Consider the following 26,811-nt stretch of genomic DNA (forward strand, 5'->3'; position numbering starts at 1 on the left):
CCCCTCACCATGTGTGTAGTCCAGTTTTTCCACTGCCAGTTGTTCACCCTTTGTTTGCAAGTGTACCTCCACTGTTGCCCCTACCATATGTGTTCATACCCCCGTCTATCTATGTCTGTGATTTATGTTTATGTTTATCTGTCCCTTCTCTGTTCTATCCTTCCTACACAAACTCTTTGTTACTTTCCTCTCCTACCCTTCCTCTTTATATATATATATATATATATATATATATATATATATATATATATATATATATATATATATATATATATATATATATATATATATATATGGTTCCCTATCAGAAGCCTGAAACACTATAAGCCTGAAAATCAAAATCCTGAAACCAAAAGCCTGAAAATTCAAAATCCTGAAAACCCAAAATCCTGAAACTCAAAACCCTGAAAACACAAAATGGACATACTGACGTCATTGTGGCTTTGCTATTGTTAGCCCTGTGGTGTTAGGTCATGCGTTGGGTTCAGGTAAGTGTGCGGTTGGTTTTCTGTTAGGGTTAGGGGCTGTTTAAGTGAGTTAGGGTTAGGGCGCAGGTTAGGCATGTATGCAATAGTGACAAATATTGGGGTTAGGGGCGGTTTAAGTGAGTTAGGGTTAGGGCGCGGGTCAGGTGAATGTGCGATAGTGACGGACCTTAGGGTTAGGGTTAGGGTCAGGGTCAGTTGGTAGATATTAGTGTCTTTATAGTGACATATTAGCATTATTTGTGTTTTCAGGATTTTGAGTTTCGGGATTTTGAATTTTCAGGCTTTTGGTTTCAGGATTTTGATTTTCAGGCTTATAGTGTTTCAGGCTTCTGATAGGGAACTATATATATATATATATATATATATATATATATATATATATATATATAAATGCACCTCTCCCACAGAAAAATCCCTCTTTCCCCCACCAATACATTTTTACTATCACTCTTGTAAGAGTTTATATGTTGTTAGTTTCCCTTTACTTCATTTTTGTCTGTCTCTCTATCTCTCTTTCTTCCTTATTTTTATGATAAATGTTTTGGCACTTTGCTGTACTGGTCCTTTTTTGGCCTTCTAATAGTGCCTGAAGGGAAACTGAAATTAAACAAAACCGTTAGAAATGTAACCAGAGCTTCTGATGGATTTCCTAAACATTGATATCTTTTGTAGTTTAGAAATCAAAGTATGTATATGTATGCACGTGTGCATGTGTGTGTGTGTGTGTGTGTGTGTGTGTGTGTGTGTGTGTGTGTGTGTGTGTGTGTGTATCTGTGCATGTGTGTGTGTGTGTGTGTGTGTGTGTGTGTGTGTGTGTGTGTGTGTGTGTGTGTGTGTGTGTATGTGTAAAATACACTAACATATATATGCATATACATACTTTCAACAGATATGTACATACATACATATATATTTTATATATATATTTTTATATATATATATATATATATATATATATATATATGTAGGTCTAAGTCAGACACTCAAGTTTTCAGAAACTTGAAATTCATATTGTCGAGATGATATGACTGAGTTTCTGAAAACTGAAACTTCAAAAAACAACAAAACTCTACCTTTTTTTATGTTTTTGCAAGAGGGCAACCCCCCATACCCCGCACACCCCCTGCAAACTATATATACCAACTCTGAGACAGTACTACATTGAGGAAAAAGGTAAATTCCCTGAGCCTCACTGTTCTATGATCTCCATTCAAAATCTTCTAGTTTTTGGAAACTCAGTCATTTCATCTTGACAATACGAAGTTAGAGTTTCCGAAAACTTGAGCTTCTGAAAGGGGCCCATACATACATACATACATATAGATAGATAGATAGATAGATAGATAGATAGATAGATAGATAGATAGATAAGATATAGGGCCTATTCTGGAGTTATACACATAAAGGTAGGTACTTGTGTATGCCTGTGTATAGCATGTATCATGGAGGTAAATGTGTGAAATGCATATGTATGCTTCAGTGCTAAGGGAAAAAGTTTCACAATGAGTTGCAAAGCCATGAGTCAAAAGCAAGTTCCTTACTCTACAGATTTATGTATAATGTATATTACATATCTAAGTTCCCATATTCTATGCATCAATTTTCCCTGAATTTTATTTATTTGCATTCAATGTATGCTTTACATTTTCTCTTGTAATAGCACAACAATATAACTGTTTTTCCCCCTCATTAATTCCCTTTCTGACCCAGGAATATCATGTTAGTCCGTATAAGCATTCCTTTCTGGTTTTCAACAGGTTTTTCATAGGTAAGCTAATCCACAGAGTCCCATGGGCCAGGATTTTCACCACGACACCAACCGACCTGCCAACAGGGCGGAATATACAAACCGCAATTTCAAACAACAAAGGAGAAGGAACAACTGCAGAAGGAGGTAGTGCATGAAAAACAGCGAGACAACTTGGTCATTTATAAAAGTGCTCAAGGTGACTTTAATATTTATAACTTCAGCTCTATTAACATTCCACAAAGTATGGTTGAATTCGTGGCCAAAGGTTTTAACTTTGTTCCAAATTCTAAACCTAATTTAGCTAAAGTTATTTGTGACTTGAAGGTGTTTGTGCGAAAAATGAATCTAAATATAATATTTGGTAATCAAACCAGCATAACAACAAATGAGCGAATGTCTAGTGTATTTAATCCCCCCCTACAGGGTATTTTAGTTATGTTTGAAAGAATGTCTGAAATGCATATTAGAGTCTGGGTGAATAATGATGATTGTAGTACTCAAGGTTGTAACATTTCTAAGGCAGAAAGAGATTTCATTACTTATGTTAAAGCACACAATGTTCGAGTAATGCAACCGGACAAAGGTGGGGAGATAATTTTCATGGATGAAACAGAATATAACGTAAGAATGAATAATGTGCTGGACAGTGTAAATTATGAAAAAGTTTCTCTTCTTAACCAGGCATATAAATGTATTAGAACTTTTCTTAGTGATTGTTCATTGAAGCCTCTATTACCATTGAAACATATCAGTATTTGAGCATGCAAGTACCTTTGATACCGGTAATATTCGGTACACCAAAATTACACAAAAACCTTAGAGATCCACCATAAAGGCCTATTATAGATGGTCGAAAGTCCATTACCTATGCCTGTGTGAAGTGGGTGGATTCTAAACTTAAACCGCTATTAAGAACTGAATCATAAATTTGTCGTGATTCATGGCACTTTTTAGAAACTTTGGATAGTTTGGCATTCGATCCATCTTTTAGTTTCTTGACGATTAACATGAAAGATTTATATACGGTCATTCTTCAAGACATTGGAATTGAGTGGGTTAGAGAATTTCTTCTCTTTAAACAAATTACAGGCACAGAAGTACATCTTATAATGGCCTTATTAGAAATTGTTTTAAATAACAATTTCTTTATGTTTCAAAATGAATATTTCTTGCAAAACTGTGGCAGCTTTGCTAATGCTGTCATGGCCTTTTTGGAGAGAACATTTTTATTCCCAAATTATTTTTTTAAAGACAAAGTCACATAGTACACCAGATATCAGGATGATATGTTTTTCATCCTGAAAGGTGATGAATGTGATTCAGGCCATTTAGTTGAAACCATGGCATCTTTTACCAACTTTTTGGAATTTACTTTTCAATTTGATTGGTCTAATATTACATTTTTAGATATCAAACTTACTAAAGATAACATGGCTAAAAGGTTCATAACACAGCTTTATATTAAACCTACATATAGTAATTCCTTTTTGCATTTCCATAGTAGTCACCCGTACCACCAAAAGAGAGCTGTAGTAAAAGACCAATTGGTTAGGGCTTCAAGGATGACCTCTGGTGAGGATGATTTTTTTGTGGGAGTGTAATAATTTAAAAACTATGTTTATTAGTCGTCAATATCCAGTTTCCCTTATTGATCACCTTATTGCGGAGGTACAACATAAGAGGAGAACAGGGCATTTTAGTCCTAAACTGGCAAGAGGGTATATTTCTGATAGTGAATCTTCTAGGCAGTTAGATTTATCACTGAATACTGAGGATACTCACGAGATAGGGGCACACAGTTATACCACCAGCTTTTTAACTCAATATACAGAAAAGGCAGCTGAACTCAGGAATATTCTGACCAACAACTGAAATTTAATTTTAGAAGATGAGATGATTAGGAATGTTCTTGGACTGAGGCCATTAATTACTTTTAAACGAGGTTCCAACTTGAAAATGTTATTTGAAGCTCCTAAAATGAATCATAAGCATGCTTATGGCATGTTTAAATGTGGGCATTGTAATTATTGCAAATATGTCCAGTCTGGTTCATCTGTAATAACTAGAGGTACCAAATATTCTATCAGAGGCTGGTTCTCTTGTGAAAGCCAGGGTATAGTTTATTTGGCTTCTTGTAAGCATTGTCCGGCTTTTTATTTACGTAAGACAGAGCGTCCGTTTAAACAACGGATATATGAACATATTTATAGTATGACTAAGAACATTAATACTAATGCCCTGGCTAGGCACATAACTGAGTTTTAAACACATAGTTTTCAGTTTACTATAGTGGATTGTATTCGTAAAAACCTGCGGGGTGCTCCCTGGCAGCTTAAGCTTGAAGAACGTGAACTGATATGGCAATTACAGATGAATGCATATGAATATCCAGGTTTAAATGAAGCATGCTCTATCAAATGTTTATTAAAATTAAAAGCGTTAGATAGATAATTATCCTATAGAAAGTTAATAGAAGATTAAATAGGAATGTTTTGATATTAACAAATATTGATTGAGTGATGTCAAATTTACATATTTAAGGTTTAATAAAATATGGAGTATATTCCTTTAATTATGTTAGAGGGTCTTGTGACAATTTAATTCAAAGGATTTAATTAATTGGTTTGATTATTTAAACCATGTTGTTTCTGGGTAATATTGTCTGAAGAAGTACATTGGATTATTTGTACGAAAGTGCTAACAATAAACGGTTTGTGTGATTTTACCTTGCCGCTGTTATTTTTGTTTTTATATGACAATGGTATTATCACAGGTGATGGGAGTTTTTGTCTTCAAACAGTACTTCTTGGCTGTCCAGAACTTTGAAGAATGCTCACAGAGCACCATGATTATATTCACCACAGCTTTGAAAAAAGATAACTTTGTTAAGAACACCCAAAAAATGTTAAGCTTGGGGCTTGTGCTAGGGACTAACAGTGGACAGGATCAGCTGGCAAAGAACAGTGGCAGAAGGTAAAATAACTTGTAAAAGCTGTTCAAACTTTCACTCTGCCACACTTACAAATAGAAAGTGTGGCAGAACAAAGTGCCTAACAGTCTTTAATGCCATTAGTTCTACAGAGGAGCACACTGAAGATTACACTCGGTCAGTAAAACCAGACATTAGAGTTAGAGAGGAACACTCCATGAAGATTACACTCGGTCAGTAACAGCAGACAGAGTTATAGATGAGCACTCTGTGAAGATTACACTCGGTCAGTAATACCAGACATTAGAGTTACAGAGGAGCACTCTGTGAAGATTACACTCGATCAGTAACACCCGACATTAGAGTTACAGAGGAGTACTCTGTGAAGATTACACTCGGTCAGTAATAACAGACATTAGAGTTACAGAGCAGCACTCCATGAAGATTACACTCGGTCAGTAACAATAGACATTAGAGTTATAGACGAGCACTCTGTGAAGATTACACTCAGTCAGTAACACCAAACATTAGAGTTACAGAGGAGTACTCTGTGAAGATTACACTCGGTCAGTAATACCAGACATCAGAATTAAAGAGGAGCACTCTGTGAAGATTACATTCAGTCAGTAACACCAGACATTAGAGTTATAGATGAGCACTCTGTGAAGATTACACTCGGTCAGTAACACCAGACATTAGAGTTATAGAGGAGCACTCCGTGAAGATTACAATCGGTCAGTAACAGCAGACAGAGTTATAGACGAGCACTCTGTGAAGATTACACTTGGTCAGTAATACCAGACATTAGAGTTACAGAGGAGCACTCTGTGAAGATTACACTCGGTCAGTAACACCAGACATTAGAGTTACAGAGGAGTACTCTGTGAAGATTACACTGGGTCAGTAATACCAGACATTAGAGTTACAGAGGCGCACTCCGTGAAGATTACACTCAGTCAGTAACACAAGACATTAGAGTTATAGACGAGCACTCTGTGAAGATTACACTCAGTCAGTAACACCAGACATTAGAGTTACAGAGGAGTACTCTGTGAAGATTACACTCGGTCAGTAATACCAGACATCAGAATTAAAGAGGAGCACTCTGTGAAGATTACATTCAGTCAGTAACACCAGACATTAGAGTTATAGATGAGCACTCTGTGAAGATTACACTCGGTCAGTAACACCAGACATTAGAGTTATAGAGGAGCACTCCGTGAAGATTACAATCGGTCAGTAACAGCAGACAGAGTTATCTGTGAAGATTACACTTGGTCAGTAATACCAGACATTAGAGTTACAGAGGAGCACTCTGTGAAGATTACACTCGGTCAGTAACACCAGACATTAGAGTTACAGAGGAGTACTCTGTGAAGATTACACTGGGTCAGTAATACCAGACATTAGAGTTACAGAGGCGCACTCCGTGAAGATTACACTCAGTCAGTAACACAAGACATTAGAGTTATAGACGAGCACTCTGTGAAGATTACACTCAGTCAGTAACACCAGACATTAGAGTTACAGAGGAGAACTCTGTGAAGATTACACTCGGTCAGTAACACCAGACATTAGAGTTATAGATGAGCACTCTGTGAAGATTACACTCAGTCAGTAACACCAGACTTTAGAGTTACAGAGGAGCACTCTGTGAAGATTACACTCAGTCACTAACACCAGACATTGGAGTTACAGAGTAATACTCTGTGAAGAGTACACTCGGTCAGTAACACCAGACATTAGAGTAACAGAGGAGCACTCTGTGAAGATTACACTCAGTCACTAACACCAGACATTGGAGTTACAGAGGAGCACTCTGTGAAGATTACACTCGGTCGGTAACACCAGACATTAGAGTTATAGATGAGCACTCTGTGAAAATTACACTCGGTCAGTAACACCAGACATTAGAGTTACAGAGCAGCACTCTGTGAAGATTACACTCAGTCAGTAACACCAGACATTAGAGTTACAGAGGAGCACTCTGTGAAGATTACACTCACTCAGTAACACCAGACATTAGAGTTACAGAGGAGTACTCTGTGAAGATTACACTTGGTCAGTAACACCAGACTTTAGAGTTACAGAGGGGCACTCTGTGAAGATTACACTCGGTCAGTAACACCAGACATTAGAGTTATAGAGGAGTACTCTGTGAAGATTACACTCGGTCACTAACACCAGAAATTAGGGTTACAGAGGAGTACTCTGTGAAGATTACACTCAGTCACTAACACCAGACATTGGAGTTACAGAGGAGCACTCTGTGAAGATTACACTCGGTCAGTAACACCAGACATTAGAGTTATAGATGAGCACTCTGTGAAGATTACAATCGGTCAGTAACACCAGACATTGGAGTTACAGAGGAGTACTCTGTGAAGATTACACTCGGTCAGTAACACCAGACATTAGAGTTACAGAGGAGTTCTCTGTGAAGATTACACTCGGTAAGTAACACCAGACATTAGAGTTACAGAGGAGTACTCTGTGAAGATTACACTCGGTCAGTAACACCAGACATTAGAGTTACAGAGGAGCACTCCATGAAGATTACACTCGGTCAGTAACACCAGACATTAGAGTTACAGAGGAGTACTCTGTGAAGATTACACTCGGTCAGTAACACCAGACATTAGAGTTACAGAGGAGCACTCTGTGAAGATTACACTCGGTCAGTAACACCAGACATTGGAGTTACAGAGGAGTACTCTGTGAAGGTTACACTCGGTCAGTAACACCAGACATTAGAGTTACAGAGGAGTTCTCTGTGAAGATTACACTCGGTCAGTAACACCAGACATTAGAGTTACAGAGGAGTACTCTATGAAGATTACACTCGGTCAGTAACACCAGACATTAGAGTTACAGAGGAGCACTCTGTGAAGATTACACTCAGTCAGTAACACCAGACATTAGAGTTACAGAGGAGTACTCTGTGAAGATTACACTCGGTCAGTAACACCAGACATTAGAGTTACAGAGGAGTACTCTGTGAAGATTACACTCGGTCAGTAACACCAGACATTAGAGTTACAGAGGAGCACTCCATCAAGATTCCACTCCGTCAGTAACACCAGACATTAGAGTTACAGAGTAGTACTCTGTGAAGATTACACTCTGTCAGTAACATCAGACATTAGAGTTACAGAGGAGTACTCTGTGAAGATTACACTCGGTCAGTAACACCAGACATTAGAGTTACAGAGGAGTACTCTGTGAAGATTACACTCAGTCAGTAACACCAGACATTAGAGTTACAGAGGAGTACTCTGTGAAGATTACACTCGGTCACTAACACCAGACATTGGAGTTACAGAGGAGCACTCTGTGAAGATTACACTCGGTCAGTAACACCAGACATTACAGTTATAGATGAGCACTCTGTGAAGATTACACTCTGTCAGTAACACCAGACATTAGAGTTACAGAGCAGCACTCTGTGAAGATTACACTCAGTCAGTAACACCAGACATTAGAGTTACAGAGGAGCACTCTGTGAAGATTACACTCGGTCAGTAATACCAGACATTAGAGTTATAGAGGAGCACTCCATGAAGATTACAGTTGGTCAGTAACACCAGACATTAGAGTTACAGTGGAGCACTCTGTGAAGATTACACTCGGTCAGTAACATCAGAAATTAGAGGTACAAAGAGGAGTACTCTGTGAAGATTACACTCAGTCACTAACACCAGACATTGGAGTTACAGAGGAGCACTCTGTGAAGATTACACTCGGTCAGTAACACCAGATATTAGAGTTATAGATGAGCACTCTGTGAAGATTACACTCGGTCAGTAACACCAGACATTAGAGTTACAGAGCAGCACTCTATGAAGATTACACTCAGTCAGTAACACCAGACATTAGAGTTACAGAGGAGCACTCTGTGAAGTTTACATTCGGTCAGTAATACCAGACATTAGAGTTAGGGAGCACTCTGTGAAGATTGCACTCGGTCAGTAACACCAGACATTGGAGTTACAGAGGAGTACTCTGTGAAGATTACACTCGGTCAGTAACACCAGACATTAGAGTTACAGAGGAGTTCTCTGTGAAGATTACACTCGGTAAGTAACACCAGACATTAGAGTTACAGAGGAGTACTCTGTGAAGATTACACTCGGTCAGTAACACCAGACATTAGAGTTACAGAGGAGCACTCCGTGAAGATTACACTCGGTCAGTAACACCAGACATTAGAGTTACAGAGGAGTACTCTGTGAAGATTACACTCGGTCAGTAACACCAGACATTAGAGTTACAGAGGAGCACTCTGTGAAGATTACACTCGGTCAGTAACACCAGACATTGGAGTTGCATAGGAGTACTCTGTGAAGGTTACACTCATTCAGTAACACCAGACATTAGAGTTACAGAGGAGTTCTCTGTGAAGATTACACTCGGTCAGTAACACCAGACATTAGAGTTACAGAGGAGTACTCTGTGAAGATTACACTTGGTCAGTAACACCAGACATTAGAGTTACAGAGGAGTTCTCTGTGAAGATTACACTCGGTCAGTAACACCAGACATTAGAGTTACAGAGGAGTACTCTGTGAAGATTACACTCGGTCAGTAACACCAGACATTAGAGTTACAGAGGAGCACTCCCTCAAGATTACACTCGGTCAGTAACACCAGACATTAGAGTTACAGAGTAGTACTCTGTGAAGATTACACTCTGTCAGTAACATCAGACATTAAAGTTACAGAGGAGTACTCTGTGAAGATTACACTCGGTCAGTAACACCAGACATTAGAGTTACAGAGGAGTACTCTGTGAAGATTACACTCGGTCAGTAACGCCAGACATTAGAGTTACAGAGGAGTACTCTGTGAAGATTACACTCGGTCAGTAACACCAGACATTAGAGTTACAGTTGAGTACTCTGTGAAGATTACACTCGGTCAGTAACACCAGACATTAGAGTTACAGAGGAGTACTCTGTGAAGATTACACTCGGTCAGTAACACCAGACATTAGAGTTTCATACTTATTTATCATATTCATGCATTTTTTTTTTGTTCTATTAACTTGTAAGTGAATTAGAGCCATATTTAAAAACTGTTCCTGAGTTTGTTACTTTTTCCATCCCATTATTTTTGGATTTGTTGAGAAAGTTTACGCAAATAAGGTGAGAAGTTTGCTGCTGTCTGGCCATGTGAGTACAGTGTGTCAAAAACACGTTGTGCTCATAAATGTTCAGTTTCCTTCTTCCTGTTCTTTTTTTTTTTTTTTTTTTGCTATATTATAGTCCATAGAGCAGAAAAGCTCAATGCACTACTCAATGTTGTCTCTCCTATCATTATCTTTTATCATGTCTGTTCCCAACACAGATGTCAAGATTCACCTTGAGAGTGAATTTCTTGGCATCCATGTTTCAAATACATAATAAGCTGGTTATGACTGGAAACAGCAATCATAATCCTCTATATTATGCAAATATAGTTTAGCTGTGAAGGGGGATACTTTTCTGAGACAGTGAAATATTAAAAAAATTGTTAGTGCTGTAGCTATTGATATGATATAAGGGGGTGTGTTATTCATTGGGGTGAATGGGTGGTATGCTTAGAGGGATGCCTACTGCAAAATAATAAATTATCCATCTGAGTCATATTAATTAAGACTTTGATTATTTTTTTTATTACACATATGATGGTCATTTCCTACCATTTGCACTTTTGGGAAAAGCTAACTTATTTTACTACAATGTTGTACCAGAGTTTTTCAGTAAGATTTTGAATCCTAGGATGGAGAGCAATTTGATGCACTGATAAATTAAGGAAAATTTTAGGAAAGTTGAACTGGGAGATAAAATAGCACATTTCTGGATTTGTTGTAGAGAATCAGAGGGTAGGCTAATACTCCTTGTATGTGAGAGCTGTGAATGAATTAGAGTGCTAGGAAAAGATGTTGTCTGTATATAAACACTGCTGAATTTTAGCAGTTTAGTGTAACAAATGTGCTACTTCACTAAAAGTTGTGATTCTATATCATTTAGAGCTGCAGTATAAAAACATGAGGTGTGATTTCTTATTTATTATACCATGACCCCCTATTAATATTCCAAAACGTGCACGCTGATTGCTTATTTTAAAGCTGTCTCGCTATGTTAAACCCATTTAACATAGTGAGACAGGTTTTAAAAAAAAAAGCAACGGAGAAAGCAAGATCTCCATTGCTTTTTACTGTTTCGCTATGTTAAATGGGTTTAACATAGCGAGACAGCTTTAAAATAAGCAACAGAGATCAGTAAAAAGCAATGGAGATTTTGCTTTCTCCGTTGCTTTTGGCCACAGCTCTGATGTACTGTGTAGGCATGCGCAGTACATCAGAACTGCCGCGGATATCAGACAGCTGCGGAAGGGCAGCAAAGAGGCATTATACAATGCCATTATTTAAGAAAAGTAATTATTTCTTTTCTTAAATAATGTCATAGTATAATAGCAATAACCCACTTCTGGGTGTGGGTAATGCGGGATTTACCCACAGTTGTCTTTGTTTGGTCCCGAGGGCGAAGCCACTCCAACCATGGGTAAATCCCACATTACCCACACCCAGGCGTGGGTTATTGCTATATTATACCATGAACCCCCATTAATATTCCAAAACTTGCACGCTGATTGGCCAGCGTGCACGTTGTAAATCGACTTATACTAATGGAAAAAGGTCCGGTCGCCCGGACTTTTTCCATTAGTATAAGTCTCTTTTAAAACACTGTCTCGCTATGTTAAAAGAGTTTAACATAGCGACACAGGTTTAAAAAAAGCAACTGAGATCTCCGTTGCTTTTTTTAAAGCTGTCTCGCTATGTTAAACTCCTTTAACATAGCGACACAGTGTGTAAAAAGCAATGGAGATCTTGCTTTCTCCGTTACTTTTTTTAAACCTGTCTCGCTATGTTAAATGGGTTTAACATAGCGAGACAGCTTTAAAATAAGCAACGGACATCTCCACTGCTTATTTTAAAGCTGTCTCGCTATGTTAAACACATTTAACATAGCAAAACAGTAAAAAGCAATGGAGATCTTGCTTTCTCCGTTGCTTTTGGCCACAGCTCTGATGTACTGCGTAGGCATGCGCAGTACATCAGAACTGCCACGGATACCAGACAGCTGCAGAAGGGCAGCAAAGAGGCATTATACAATGCCACTATTTAAGAAAAGTAATTATTTATTTTCTTAAATAATGTCATAGTATAATAGCAATAACCCACTTCTGGGTGTGGGTAATGCGGGATTTACCCACGGTTGTCTTTGTTTCGTCCCTCGGGCTTCGTCCTCGGGACCAAACCACACCAACCCAGGCGTGGGTTATTGCTATAGTATTGGCAGTCTGACTAATAGAGTTGAAGAGCCTGTTGTAAAAACACTCTTGTCTGTTTCCATTATTTCATTAATTATGAACTCCTGCATTACACAGTATCAGAAGTGATGTCAAACGCAATCAGAAAAGTATGGGATATGTTTATTCATTAAAACATGGTGTAGCTGTCATCCAGACAATCTCCTTCTTTCAGGGCAAGTTGTGTAAGAATAGGAAAATGTGGTCCAAAAATGTTCTTTCTTCCCTTTTGTGTAGAAAATCTGAGAAGGTACTTTTCAATTTATCACAGATGAATAAATGTTATGGTACACAAAACATCTGAGTTTCTAGAGGGAGAAAGAAATATAGTACATTAGCAATGAAACACGAGATTCAGAAATAATGTAAGATAAAAACATTGTTCTATAGTGACCATGTATTCCTCATGAAGCCACAAGGTCCTATAGAATGCATTAATGCATATGTTATTTGGTTAAGGAACCAAGTTAAAGGGTGTGTGTTTCATGAGTGACACGGTTTGTTAGTAAGGTGGTACAATTTGTGGTATTCAAATTGATCACATAAGAGGAAGATTGTGTGGAATAGCAGATTTAACTTTAAATAAAGCAACAGACATACACAGTGACTAAAATGACTTCACCACAAATAAAAAAGTTAGAAAAGAGTGAGATGTGTATAAAATTGCATATAACAACTTACATATCTCTTGAATTGCCTAACTTCAGAGTTATAATAAATAAAGAATAATAAGAAGTCTGCTCAGTGAAACAGGACACTCGCTGGCAGTCCTCACATATTCAGTGAAACAATAAAGACAAATCAGAACTCATCTGAATGTGAAACGATAAAACAAAGGGCTCCCATTACAGGAGCAGAAGAGCGATGCACTTAAAAATGAACAGCAAGTAACTAGGGCAGACCAGCAACTGCCTGTGATGGAAAAGAAGCTTAAAAATTATAGAAACTTACTGATGGATATTCAGAAATGGAAAAAATATATATATATATACATACACACACACACACACACACACACACACACACACACACACACACACACAAACACACACACACACACACACACACACACACACACACATATATATATATATATATATATATATATATATATATATATATATATATATATATATGATGCTCAGAATAAACGTGCATTGTTTAGAATCAAATTCAGGACTATTTTTCAATTAAGAGAGTTAGTTATATGCAATATGTTGTTCTATGAGAAACAAAATAATACTTCTAAAAGAAAAGTGATAGAAGAGAGTCTTGGTCTTATTTGTGAATACCCAAGTATTAAAAGGACCACGTGATATTGTATTTTGTCGAGAAATGTAAATACAAATACAATAAGTAGTTCAGAACTTTTTTATGGTTAAAGCCTTTTGCAATAAAAATCCATGAGAGGCTACATTTATTCTACTCAGTTCTAGGTAAATTATAGATTTAGATTAGGACAGGAGAGAGTCGATTATTCAAACTAACTGGAACCTAGTGTAGTTCGGACAGTCAAACTGTTTGGATAATCAAACATACATTGAACCGGATAAAAAAACTTTTAAAATCTTGTTTTTTCTATATGCAGGGAATACACTTTTCCACCATTCAGTGATTCCAGTGGACAATAAAGAATATTTTTCACACACGAGCAGGCTACAGGCTCAAAAAACATGCACAAGTGAATACGTATCACGTTTACATATTCAGACTTTATGGTTTTTCCTACCTGAAAACGTTGGAAGGCTGAGTTCGAATAATTGACATTTCTGATAATTGACATTCAGATAATCAACTGTCTACTGTACAACCTTTATTCCAAAATATATATGTAGTTGATCAGGCTCTGATTAGTGCTTTGAAAGTTGCATTTTCATGACATAACATTCAGAGTGTTGATATTTCAGGTAATAATATGGATTTTGTGAGTACTGAGTTCATCAGTTTTATAGAGAGATTGGAATTATATTACTTTCTCAGCATCACTGGGTAAGGTTAGTCAAGGATTATAAACTGTGAAACATTTGATGAAGAAGTCACAACAGAGTAATGGCAGTTGTCATGTTGCCTTATTGACATATAGAAATGCGCGATATAAAGGTAATTGGTTCATCACCTGCTCATAGCAGGTCATAGAATAAAAAGGGAGAATGCCTGCCTGTTTCACTGTTGACTCCTGGGAATTAAAATCAGATTTAAGAGACACTGAGGCAGGCTCAGTCATAAAAGGGTCTACTCTAAGAGACAACCAAGATTCTTTTCGATTTAAAGGAAGGAGATAAGGTAAGAATTCAGCAAAGCTGTCACAAGAAGCAGCCGAAAACACATTTTGTGAAATAACACAAGCAGCCAAGATCATTTGTCATGAAAACATTAAATGTCAGAGTACTGAAAATCACCAGGAGACCTCAACTCAAGTTTTAAAGTGCATGTGTGGGATAAAAAATGTTGTCCTGACACTTCAATGTTTACAGATGTATTAACAAAGGCATCCATTGTGCATCCCCAAATATTTATAAAAGCTATGGCTCATGAAACAAATATAGTTAGCAACTGCCAGTCACTGAAGAAAATTTAATATCAACCTAACATGCTCCAAAGAGATGACCAGTCGATGTGTTAAAAGAACATTAGCCAGATGTGTCACCCAAATGTGAATCCCCACAAGATGATATTCCAGATCCATTTAGCCAGATGAATTACCCAAATGTGAATCTCCACAAGCTGAGATTTCAGATCTATCACTTGATACAAGTACCACTGATGTTTGCTTGCCCCCACCCCATGAGATGTTCAAGATTCAAAAGATTGTTGAGAAAGTCTCGCTTTAATATCTAATTATTTAATATCTAGTTAGTTGATGAAATATTAAAAAAATAATTTTAATGTTATCAGCCCAATGTTAAATGCAATGTGGGAAAAAGGATAAATCAGAGTTTATCATGTTATTATATAACAGTATCTGTGAACGTCAATACTGCTTAGCCATACCACTGTTATAGTACAGCAGAGTATAAAAATACATGTGCAGTTGTGGGCTGGAGTTAATTGTACTTTAGCTCTCTCTCTCTCTCTCTCTATATATATATATATATATATATATATATATATATATATAGATATATATATATATGTGTGTGTGTGTGTGTGTGTGTATATATATATATATATATATATATATATATATATATATAGAGAGAGAGAGAGAGAGAGAGAGAGAGTGTTTTGGATACTTTATCTTCGATGACTGCTTTGTGTATTGTTTTGACTGTCATTTGTAGACTGAATAAATCTATGTGATACTTCCTGAAAATAAACAATTTCAACAGACAAAAGTATCATGCAACTTCTATATATATATATATATATATATATATATATATATATATATACTTAATAGAGAATATTAGGCAAAGCAAACGTAACAGTCTGGCATGTGAGTCTTTCAACTATTCCATTTGACAAAAGGTTAAACAATGTTGCCCATTATGGGAAACTTACCCCTCCACATCCTTGTTTCTAAGCCATCCATGCACACATACACACAGACTGGGTCTGGTCTGCCCAGTGGTAATGTACAGCACACAATGATACTATAGCAAAACACAGACATGATGAAAAATCAGAACCTTGATGGAGACGTGGTTACTTACTTCCCCATCCATTTAAGTGGGTCTCAGAATTAACAATGAAAAGGCACACATATCCAATGAGAACAAAGTAGCCCCACAAGCCATATCCAATGAGAACAAAGTAGCCCCGCAAGCCATACCCAATGAGAACAAAGTAGCCCCGCAAGCCATATCCAATGAGAACAAAGTAGCCCCGCAAGCCATATCCAATGAGAACAAAGTAGCCCCGCAAGCCATATCCAATGAGAACAAAGTAGCCCCGCAAGCCATACCCAATGAGAACAAAGTAGCCCCGCAAGCCATATCCAATGAGAACAAAGTAGCCCCGCAAGCCATATCCAATGAGAAAGTAGCCTCGCAAGCCATACACCCTCTAATGAATGAGCAAAACACCTACAATATGACTGCAGCGACAGAAAGAAGTTCTGCAGACAAATGTTGTGGTCATCCTGGCTATGCAAGCCACAGGATTCCTGGGCTTGGTGTCCAAAGTACAGATGGTAGCTACTTCTGTTGGTTTTACTGTTTTGTGATTGATTGCTCCCTGCTACACCTGTACTGTTATTATGAATGTACCTCATTTTCATTATTTTCATATTTTGTTACACGCAAGAATGATGCAATTCATGCCTCTTAATGTTTCTGTACCCAATCAAGTGCCAAAAGTAAACCTTTCAAAAATAAATACTGCTTTGTTGAGGTAAAGTCCTCACTACCCCCCATCTATTTCACCACAGTGTGCCCATTGTTTTTCAACACTTTTTAATCTTTCTGGGAGTGATGAGGGATTACAGTCAGGGAAGGGAGTGCTGTATAGTGTTACTTTGATGAACAATCGCCAAACCATTACGGGAATATGAAAGCAGAGATGAACTCTACTACCACAAGATCTGACTGCAGCCCTCGTAGCCAGTCATTCAGTCTTCATTAAGTACTTCTTAGGTGGGATTGCAGTGTGCATTGTGCTTGTAAAATATAATTACTAGAACATCAAAGACAATGAAAGAGCCACCCTAACAAAATACTTTGAAGGAACCGAGCATGGCAGATTTATCTGTTTACAACTCACATTGTATGAATCTGAATTTTCACTGAGATTTAGTGTAGCCACAGAACTATAACATGTATATTTGAAGAACTGGTAATTTTCATAATATGTTATTGCTGAAACAAGAAAAAGTATCTCAAAAACCTAGTGGCAATGAGTCAGATGCTAACTGACTTTCAGAAAGGAAACTAAAATATTGAAAAGCATGCACATCAGATTGGGCATCTGAGTTAATGATAGGTAGAACAGGAAAACAGAAAAGTTGAGTCACAGAAGTAAATCCATTTTGTCATATTTGTTATACTAGGCATAAATAACATTATCTTATATAATTTTGTCAGAATATTACAGTCTGGTGTAGTACAGTGTATAAGAAATAAACATGCATTTTTGCATCATTGTCTTATCTAAACCATTAAATCAGTACTGTTAAAAGTATGGAAAGGATGTGTTAACAATTAAAACCATAGCTCAAAGTCTCTTTGCACAGGAGTCAGGGACAATGCTAAAAAATAATGAGGCAGAAAAGGCCAGAATCACAGACAGATTTTAAATATTGTTCTTGCAGGCTAAGAAAGTTGTCATGTATTTTCTAAAGGATATAAAGTCTGAAACTGTGACCCCACTCAGCATTTTACCAGCTCACCTATCCTAAGAAAGGTAATGGGTCATAAACAGGGGTTGTAGCCCAAGTGCTGATTCCAGATTGTCATATTTCCCGACATCTAAGCAGAAGAAAGTTCGATAAAGTCTAATCTAATAAAGGAACAAAGGCCTAAAATCTGTTGCAACATTTAAATATTGCTCTCATAAACAAAGAAAATTAATAGAATAATAGGTTTTGCATTTTTCTGAGGTGTATGAAGCCTGAAATATAAATGCATGTCTTATTTAGTAACTTCAATGTTTAATAATTTGAGAGAAAATTACAGGCTATAAGCAGAACAGATCAAAAATATGAGGGTTCCTATTACCTTATCGAGTGCTTAGGTTAGAGAATGCCTAAACGTCGATCTGGTAATAGTGAAAGCAAAAAACTGCCAACGGCTGATTTAACGCAGGGAAAGAATTCCCTTGGATGTTATGTGGATTTTGCCCCTTTCCCCACTGTAGAGCGATCTTGGGGTTGGTATATTTAGTAAAGGGGTGGGGGGGGTTGAAGCCCCTCACTTCATTTTGGTTTAATTTTTTTTTTTTGCGGCCGAGGGAATTATTTCCTTATGTTACAACGGCCGTTCGCTGTTTTAATTATTCAATATTACCAGGTTGACGTTTAGATATTTGCTAACCTAAACATTCGATCGGGTAATATAGACACAAATATGAGACAAAAATATGGATAGTCTGTGAAACTCTGGAGAGTTAAGAGGTATGCAGATTATGTGTCCGGTGCCTGTAAAATACTGAGGTCATGTACTGATAGACATTTTTGGGAGCAATGGCATAAAAACACTGCATGCTGGATGTTGGAGTGGGGCATGTCTGTAAGGATAACATTGCACTAAGATGCTTCAATCTTCTCTCAGGGAATGAAGGATTTTGGATTATGTCCACAGGGGAATAAAAGTGATTTGTAGTATCCAAGATTGAGGAGAAGCATCAATGGTTCCTGATGGTCTGCTCCACAAGGACTAAAATATTTAATTTTTATAAAAAATGTCAGGCATAATTCACTGACTAGAATCCTCAAATATTTACAGCAGACAATTATATGATGCAAGCAATCAGGGAGAATCTACAAAATCAGAGACATTTGAGAACCGTGATAAGTTAAGAGCTGTATGGTATAATACAATGCAATGTAAAACATGAGAACAAGTAATGAGAAAGTAAACATATGTATTTTTCTAATTACTTTTTTGCTGGAATTGTGACTTACCTGGACGAGATTGATTACAGATTAAATTTGTGATGTTTTTGTGTATTTCAGACAGCTTTTTAAAATCCTTTACATAGAAGACCTTTTCTTTTGCACCTGCCATAATTTCTAGTTCATCTTGATTTGCTTCACGTACTCCAACAGCATAGATATTGATACCAGCTTCTCGAACAGATCTGGAAACTGCTGGCACATCATATTTGTCTGTGGCTTCTCCATCTGTGATAACCATTAGAATTTGGGGGATATTTCTTTGTTTCCTACCACCATACTGCATGCCAAAGTACTGCTTTGTATAATTAAGAGCTGCAGCTGTGTACGTTGAACCCCTCTGTTGCTCCAGGTTTAAAATAGCCTCTCGGACCTGAGACTTTGAAGTGAAATCACGAAGTGTGAAGCTGACTTTAGGTGAATCGCTGTATAGAACTGCACCAAACTTAACCTTGTTTTCTCCAACCTCAGTATCATTCACAACAGACTCCATAAACCGTTTCATGGTTACAAATTCTTCAGGTGTGATGCTAGTTGATGTGTCGACTACAAAAATAATATCTGCAACTTCTGCTCTTTTGCAAACTGAAAAAAAGTTTAAAATGATTAATATTTTAAAAAGTAATATGTTGCTGGTGACTGTGAGGAGAATATTAAGAGATGACATTTACATTCTGTAAATAAAACTTGAAAATGTATTTGAATCACATAGTCAGTCAGCACTTACATTCTAATTGTCTTTCTGTGTCATAAACATGAACATACATGCATGCACATGAAAGCACTATCTCTCTCTTTCACACACACACACACACACACACACACACACACACACACACACACACACACACACACACACACACTTCAACAAATAGACAGAACTAAAAATTAGTATGCCTGACCAAAATATTACTTTATTGTTAAACACTCAAAGTATAAAACTGATTATTTCCTTTACAAGCTCAAACATATGCTTTATAGTTATCAGAGGAAAATGTTTAATAGTCACAATAAAACAAAAAGTACATAGTCTAAATAACCTAAAATGGATTTAACTTTATTATCTTTAAATACCAGTGACTTAAACAATCCTAGCAAGAGATGAAATCTACTGAAATATTTAAAACTAAACAAAGCACAGTCTTCCTTCAAGAAACTCATTTCAGAACAAAGGACAATTACAAATGGAATCCTAAGGAATATATGATATTGGCACAATCCACTTATAAGACAAAGACAAAAGGGGTAACAATTTTATGGAAAACAAATGTGATTAACCCAGAAATCATTTATAAGTAGGAAGATAAAGAAGGCCTTATGGCATTAGTAATAGTTAAATATATAGATACTTTCCTCTACCACGATACTTCCTTCTCTGCTATGGTATCCTGACTGACTTCCTCTGACATCATATCTTTGTAGATATAGCTGATCTCATATATATTGTATTAAAAAAAAAAAAAAAAAAAAAAAATTATGTTGTCTACCTTATTTTTAAGACAATGTATGATTCTCACTATGTTTTGATACCATCAAATTTCCATACTGAAAGTATTTAATCATTTCCTTGAATTTTTTCTTGTTATGGATATTTTTTTACTCCTAGATGTATATTACTTATACTAAAATCTTCTTATCCTTTATGCTTAATGCTTTTGTTTGTTGTGCATTTGTATTCTCTAATCTTGTTTTAACCAATGGAGCTTTTCTCCCCGGGCCTCCACTGAAAATGGACATATATCCAGTGGGACTAGCCCGGTCAACAAATGTAAAATAAAATAAATAAATAAATAAATAAATATGATAACAGATTATGGACCCTAGCCAATCTATACTGGTTCCCAGGCATTGGAACAGGAACTGTTAAAAAAACACTTGGATTTCATTTCCAATAATTATAAAGGCAACTTAATGTTAGGAGGAGATTTTAACTGTATATTTGATATTTCTGAAACTACAAATAAAAGACTGCTGCATACATCTGCTGTATCAAAAGCTTTAAACACGTGGGTAGAATAATTTCATCTTGTAGATACTTTCAAATTTAAAGAAGATTAATCTTTGTTGTTTTCCCATCAAGAACACAGATTTGGTACCCAAAATAGAATAGATAAAATATTTGCTGCCCATGACACACTCTAAAATCATTATAGGTTCATAGGTTCATAGATTAGTACTAAGCTAACTGCCCTTGCGAGCCATTTTAAGCCTAGCCAATTATCCCTTGTGAGACTCAAACCCTGCATCTTGTGTTTGTAAGGCAAGCACCCTAACCATTAGGCCACCCTCCCAACTCTCAATCACTTCCTGCCCCTTTTCAGACCACAGTTCATTGATAATAAAACTTCAAAATGGGTACAAACCATTAATATTTAACTCCAGAATTCCAGTATCTTCTTCTTTCGGCTGCTCCCGTTAGGGGTCGCCACAGCAGATCAACTGTTTCCATTTCTTCCTGTTCTCTGCATCTTGCTTTGTCACACCAACCACCTGCATGCCCTCTCTCACCACATCCATAAACCTTATTTTAGGCCTTCCTCTTTTCCTGTTACCTGGCAGCTTCATCCTTAGCATCTTTTTCCCAATATACTCTGCATCCCTCCTCAGCACATGTCCAAACCAACGTAATCTTGCCTCTCTGGCTTTGTCTCCAAACCTTCCAACCTGGGCTGACCCTCTAATATACTTATCCCTAATCCTGTCCATCCTCTTCACGCCCAGTGCAAATCTTAACATCTTCAGCTCTGCCACATCAAGCTCTGACTCCTGCCTTTTTGTCAATGCCACTGTCTCCAACCCATATAACATAGCTGGTCTCACTACCCTCTTGTAGACCTTCCCTTTCACTCTTACTGGTACTCGTCTGTCACAAATCACTCCTGACACTCTTCTCCACCCATTCCATCCTGCCTGTACTCTCTTCTTCACCTCTCTTCCACACTCACCATTACTCTGAACTGTTGATCCCAAGTATTTAAACTCATCTACCTTTGCCACCTCTACTCTCTGCATCCTCACCATTCCTCTATCCTTCCTCTCATTCACACACATATATTCTGTCTTAGTCCTGCTGACCTTCATTCCTCTTCTCTCTAGGGAAAATCTCCACCTCTCCAGGGTCTCCTCCATCTGTTCCCTACTCTCACTACAGATCACAATGTCATCTGCAAACAGTATAGTCCATGGGGACTCCTGTCTGATCTCGCCTGTCAACCTGTCCATAACCATTGCAAATAAGAAAGGGCTCAGAGCTGATCCTTGATGTAATCCCACCTCCAACTTAAAAGCATCCCTAACTCCCACCGCATACCTCACCGCTGTCAGACTACCTTCGTACATATCCTGTACCACTCTTACATACTTCTCTGATACTCCCGACGTCCTCATATAATACCACAACTCCTGTCTAGGCACCGTGTCATATGCTTTCTCTAAATCCACAAAGACACAATGCAACTCCTTCTGACCTTCTCTGTACTTCTCCATCAACACTCTCATCTGTAGTGCTCTTTCCTGTCATGAAACTATACTGCTGATCACTAATCATCACCTCCCTTCTTAACCTAGCTTCTACTACTCTTTCCCATAACTTCATGCTGTGACTCATCAATTTATTCCCTCTGTAGTTACTACAGCTCTGCACATCACCTTTATTCTTAAAATTCAGTACCAAAACACTTCTTCTCCATTCCTCAGGCATCCTCTCACTTTCCAAGATTTCATTAAACAATCTAATTAAAAACTCCACTGCCATTTCACCTAAACACCTCCATGCTTCCACAGGTATGTCATCTGGACCAACAGCCTTTCCATTCTTCATCCTCTTCATAGCTATCCTTACTTCCTCCTTGCTAATCCACTGCACTTCATGATTCACTATCTGCACATCATCCAAACCTTCTCTCTCTCTCCTCTCATTCTCTTCAGTCATCAGCCCCTCAAAGTAGTCTTTCCATCTGCTCAACACACTCTCCTTGCTTGTGAGTACATTTCCTTCATTATCCTTTATCACCCTTATCTGTTACGCATCTTTACTAGCTTGGTCCCTCTGTCTAGCCAATCGGTACAGGTCCTTTTCTCCCTCCTTAGTGTCTAACCTTTCATACAACTCTTCATACGCCTTATCCTTAGCCTTCGCCACCTGTCTCTTTGCCATGCACCTCATCTCCTTATACTCCTGTCTACTTTATTCATCTTTCTAACAATACCACTTCTTCTTTGCCATGCTCTTTCTCTGTATACTTTCCTGTACTTCCTCATTCCACCACCATGTCTCCTTGTCGTTCTTCCTCTGTCCAGATGTCATACCAAGCACCTTTCTAGCCATCTCCCTTACTAGCTCTGCTGTAGTTACCCAGCCATTTGGTAACTCTTCACTGCTACCCAGTGCCTGTCTTAACTCATCCCTGAACTCCACCTCAAAATTACCCTTTTTCATTTTCCACCATTTGATCCTTGGTGCTTTCCTCACACTCAACCTCCTCTTCTTGATCACCAATGTCATCCTACAAACCACCATCCTATGCTGCCTAAATACACTTTCCCCTGCCACCACTTTACAGTCTCCAATCTCCTTCAGACTGGCCCTTCTACATAAGATATAATCCACCTGTGTGCATCTTCCTCCACTCTTGTATGTCACCCTATGCTCCTCCCTCTTATTAAAATACATATTCATTACAGCCATATCCATCCTTTTCGCAAAATCCACTACCATCTGACTTTCTGCATTCCTTTGCTTAACATCATACCTACCCATCACTTTCTTATCCCCTCTGTTCCCTTCCCCAACATGCCCATTGAAATCTGCTCCAATCACCAGTCTCTCACCCTTGGGTGCAGTCATCACCACTTCATCCATCTCACTCCAAAATGTTTCTTTCTCATCCATCGCACACCCAACTTGTGGAGCATATGCTCTAACAACATTCAATTCCAGCATATATAACTAAAATTAAAGAGTTCAAACCCTGGTTATTATCTGAATTACAGTTCTTCTTAGATAGTAATTACACCACAGATATAAACAAAATAATGATATGGGACTCATTAAAAGCTGACATATATGGTAAAGCCCTAACTTGATAAAAAAAAGTCAGAGAATGGGATTCTGAATTATTAGATCTATAATCCAAATTTTTGTCAGTAAAAGCTGAAAAAAATCAAAATCATTTGGAGATGAAAAAGAAAGTAGAAGTATTAAACAATAAATACAATGAAATTCTAACACATAAAACTAGTTTAGCTTTAGGAAAAACTAAAAATTAATACCTTGGCCACTTCTCCAAAATATCTAGATAATTTATCCACAAAAATCAAAATGCAATCAAAAGCTAATAACATTAAAAGTATCTTCCATGAAAAGAAAGGGAAAAATGTCTCGGATATAGGTGACATTCTTGATGCCTATAGAAATCACTATATGGAACATTTCCCAAAAGAAAATATACATATCGATCAATTAAATCTAGATGAAAATACCAGAAAAATTAAAACTAGATCTGCAAACACCCATATCCTAGAAATAAATTACAGATACAATAAAAGAGGGCAAAAAGGGAGATGCCTTGTAACCTGATTCATCCCCACTGTAGCAGATTTTGACCACTAAATGACTCAAGCTAGAAACGCTCCTATTTCCTGTATCTAACTGCTGCTTATGAAACAGCAGCCATCTTAAAATACACAATACCAGTTATTTTAAAACTAAGCACCAGAACCCATGTTATTTTAAAACAAAGCATTGGAACCTGCGTAATAGGCATATTATTGAATATATTTTAAAGTACAGCATTATGTAGCTCTGGTAGAGCTTTGGTTGTTGGCTCACACTGTGGAAACAAGGTAATACTATTTGTAACTGAACAGTGCTGCTTCTTACCGTATATTCTGTAGTTTAACTGAATGTTGATATGCTTGCTTGCTTGCTTGGTGGCTAAAAGTTAGTCCCAGAAAGGTCGCTGACTCTGTATGTATGTTTTATATTAGTTAGCCACCCTGTAAACTTCATACAAAAAGAACCTCCTGCCTGAAGAAAGATATCCTGCTAACCTCTAACCAGAAACTACTCTCCAGAAGTCAGTCCTTCAATTGGCTAAGGTTAATACCTTAAACTGAACTGTAATACCATAGTCTGTAAAATTGCTGACCTGGGTCTAAAGGCACCATTAGTCTGTCCCCCATAATTAATTGGCTCTCTCCTTGGTTTTAAATTGACTAGTCAGCCCTTAGCATTTATTCCTTAACCTGGAACTACTCCCTGTATATTGCATTCTCACTCAGTTCTCCCACCCTTACCTCTTGCATGTGTGCACCTCACAGTCTAAACCTAGTCCGCAATCTAGTGCCAAAATTCAGTTTAAAGTACAGCATACATTTAAACAGTGTTAAAAACAGCATGACAACAAATATGTGTAAACTCAGCTGAAAATATACCATTAAGGTATCAAAGCATAAGAAAACACTTACAGTCTGTATTGGGCTCGCGCTCCACCCTGCCCCCAAATTCCACCCGCCCCTAGTACTGCTATATTTATAGATACCTAACCACACCACTGCTAAATATCCTATCAGCTTTCACCTCCACTCGCTCTCCACCTTGTTCCTTCTTCCTATCAGCTCTCACTTACATCCTCTATCCTCCCACTCTACTAAACCTAAATTACTCATCCATACTTCTACTGCAGTGACAGTCAAATAACTGATCCTAACTACTATTCTCCTTCTCTCATTGTCTTCCACTACTATTCACTACCCATTCTGCTAGGCACCTATGTACTCACCCTGTATGAAAGCAATACACTTAATGGTTATCAACACCCTATCATTCCAACTATAAAGCACCCCACCTTCAACCATGCCTATGAAAATGTGAACTACTCGACCCCTTGCTCACTCATTCAGAATAACAACCCCAGGCACAGCAGCCCAAGATCAAGACAATACCACAAACTCTTAAATAAACTTCTAAAGCTTATCATGAAATACAGACCCAGTCTCCTACTCAGTGGTGACATTCACCCCAACCCCAGCCCATCCACCTTTGATAAATACACCCCATCCAATTGTTACCTAAACTGCCAAACTATTATCAGTAGACCAACTAACTCTCTCCTGGCCTGTCACCTCAGTATTAGGAGCATTAACAGCAAAGTGCACGAACTGCATGCTCTCCTGGCAGTCCTCTCCCCTGAGATACTCTGTCTATCAGAGACCAGGTTAAAACCTCACACCACTGATAATGAGGTGTTACCTCTTGTTTATTTTTTTATTTTATTTTATTTTACATTTGTTGACTGGGCTAGTCCAACTGGATATATTTCCATTTTCAGTAGAGGCCCAGGGAGAAAAGCTCCAGCATAGCACAAAATGAAATATCAAATTATATAACACATGAAATAATAAAAACACATAAAATAGTAAGTATTTAAAATAAGGAAGAAAGGTTATTAAAAAGTACAATATTAAAAAGGTGAGTATAAAATCATGTCAGTCATATAATCATATGATATGAGAGGATACACAGAGTATGTTTATAATATACACAGACTGGATCGGGTTTCCAGGAGGGGGGTGGGGTAGCCATACTCTACAAATCTGAGTTCAATGTGACCAGAGATGTTAATCAACTACCTTAGATCAACAACTCTGAGATTCTAGCCACGAGATTGCAGTTTAACAAAAATAAATGTATTAACATAATCTGTATGTATATCTCCCCAAGTAACAACACAGCCACACC

At 37.5% G+C, this 26,811-nt stretch overlaps 1 protein-coding gene across 1 annotated transcript in view; it reads right to left on the bottom strand.

Annotated features, from left to right (window-relative positions):
• Nucleotides 1–26,811, bottom strand: part of LOC122796879 (collagen alpha-6(VI) chain-like) — a 1,248,728-nt gene that overhangs the window by 707,074 nt on the left and 514,843 nt on the right. The window contains exon 9 of the mRNA XM_044065630.1: nucleotides 19,080–19,655. Within this exon, the coding sequence (XP_043921565.1) occupies nucleotides 19,080–19,655 (576 nt within the window). The remainder of the gene's footprint in view (nucleotides 1–19,079; nucleotides 19,656–26,811) is intronic.

This window comes from Protopterus annectens, chromosome 3.part0, assembly GCF_019279795.1.
Source record: "Protopterus annectens isolate FY-2018-M chromosome 3.part0, PAN1.0, whole genome shotgun sequence".
NCBI classification, from domain to species: domain Eukaryota; kingdom Metazoa; phylum Chordata; order Ceratodontiformes; family Protopteridae; genus Protopterus; species Protopterus annectens.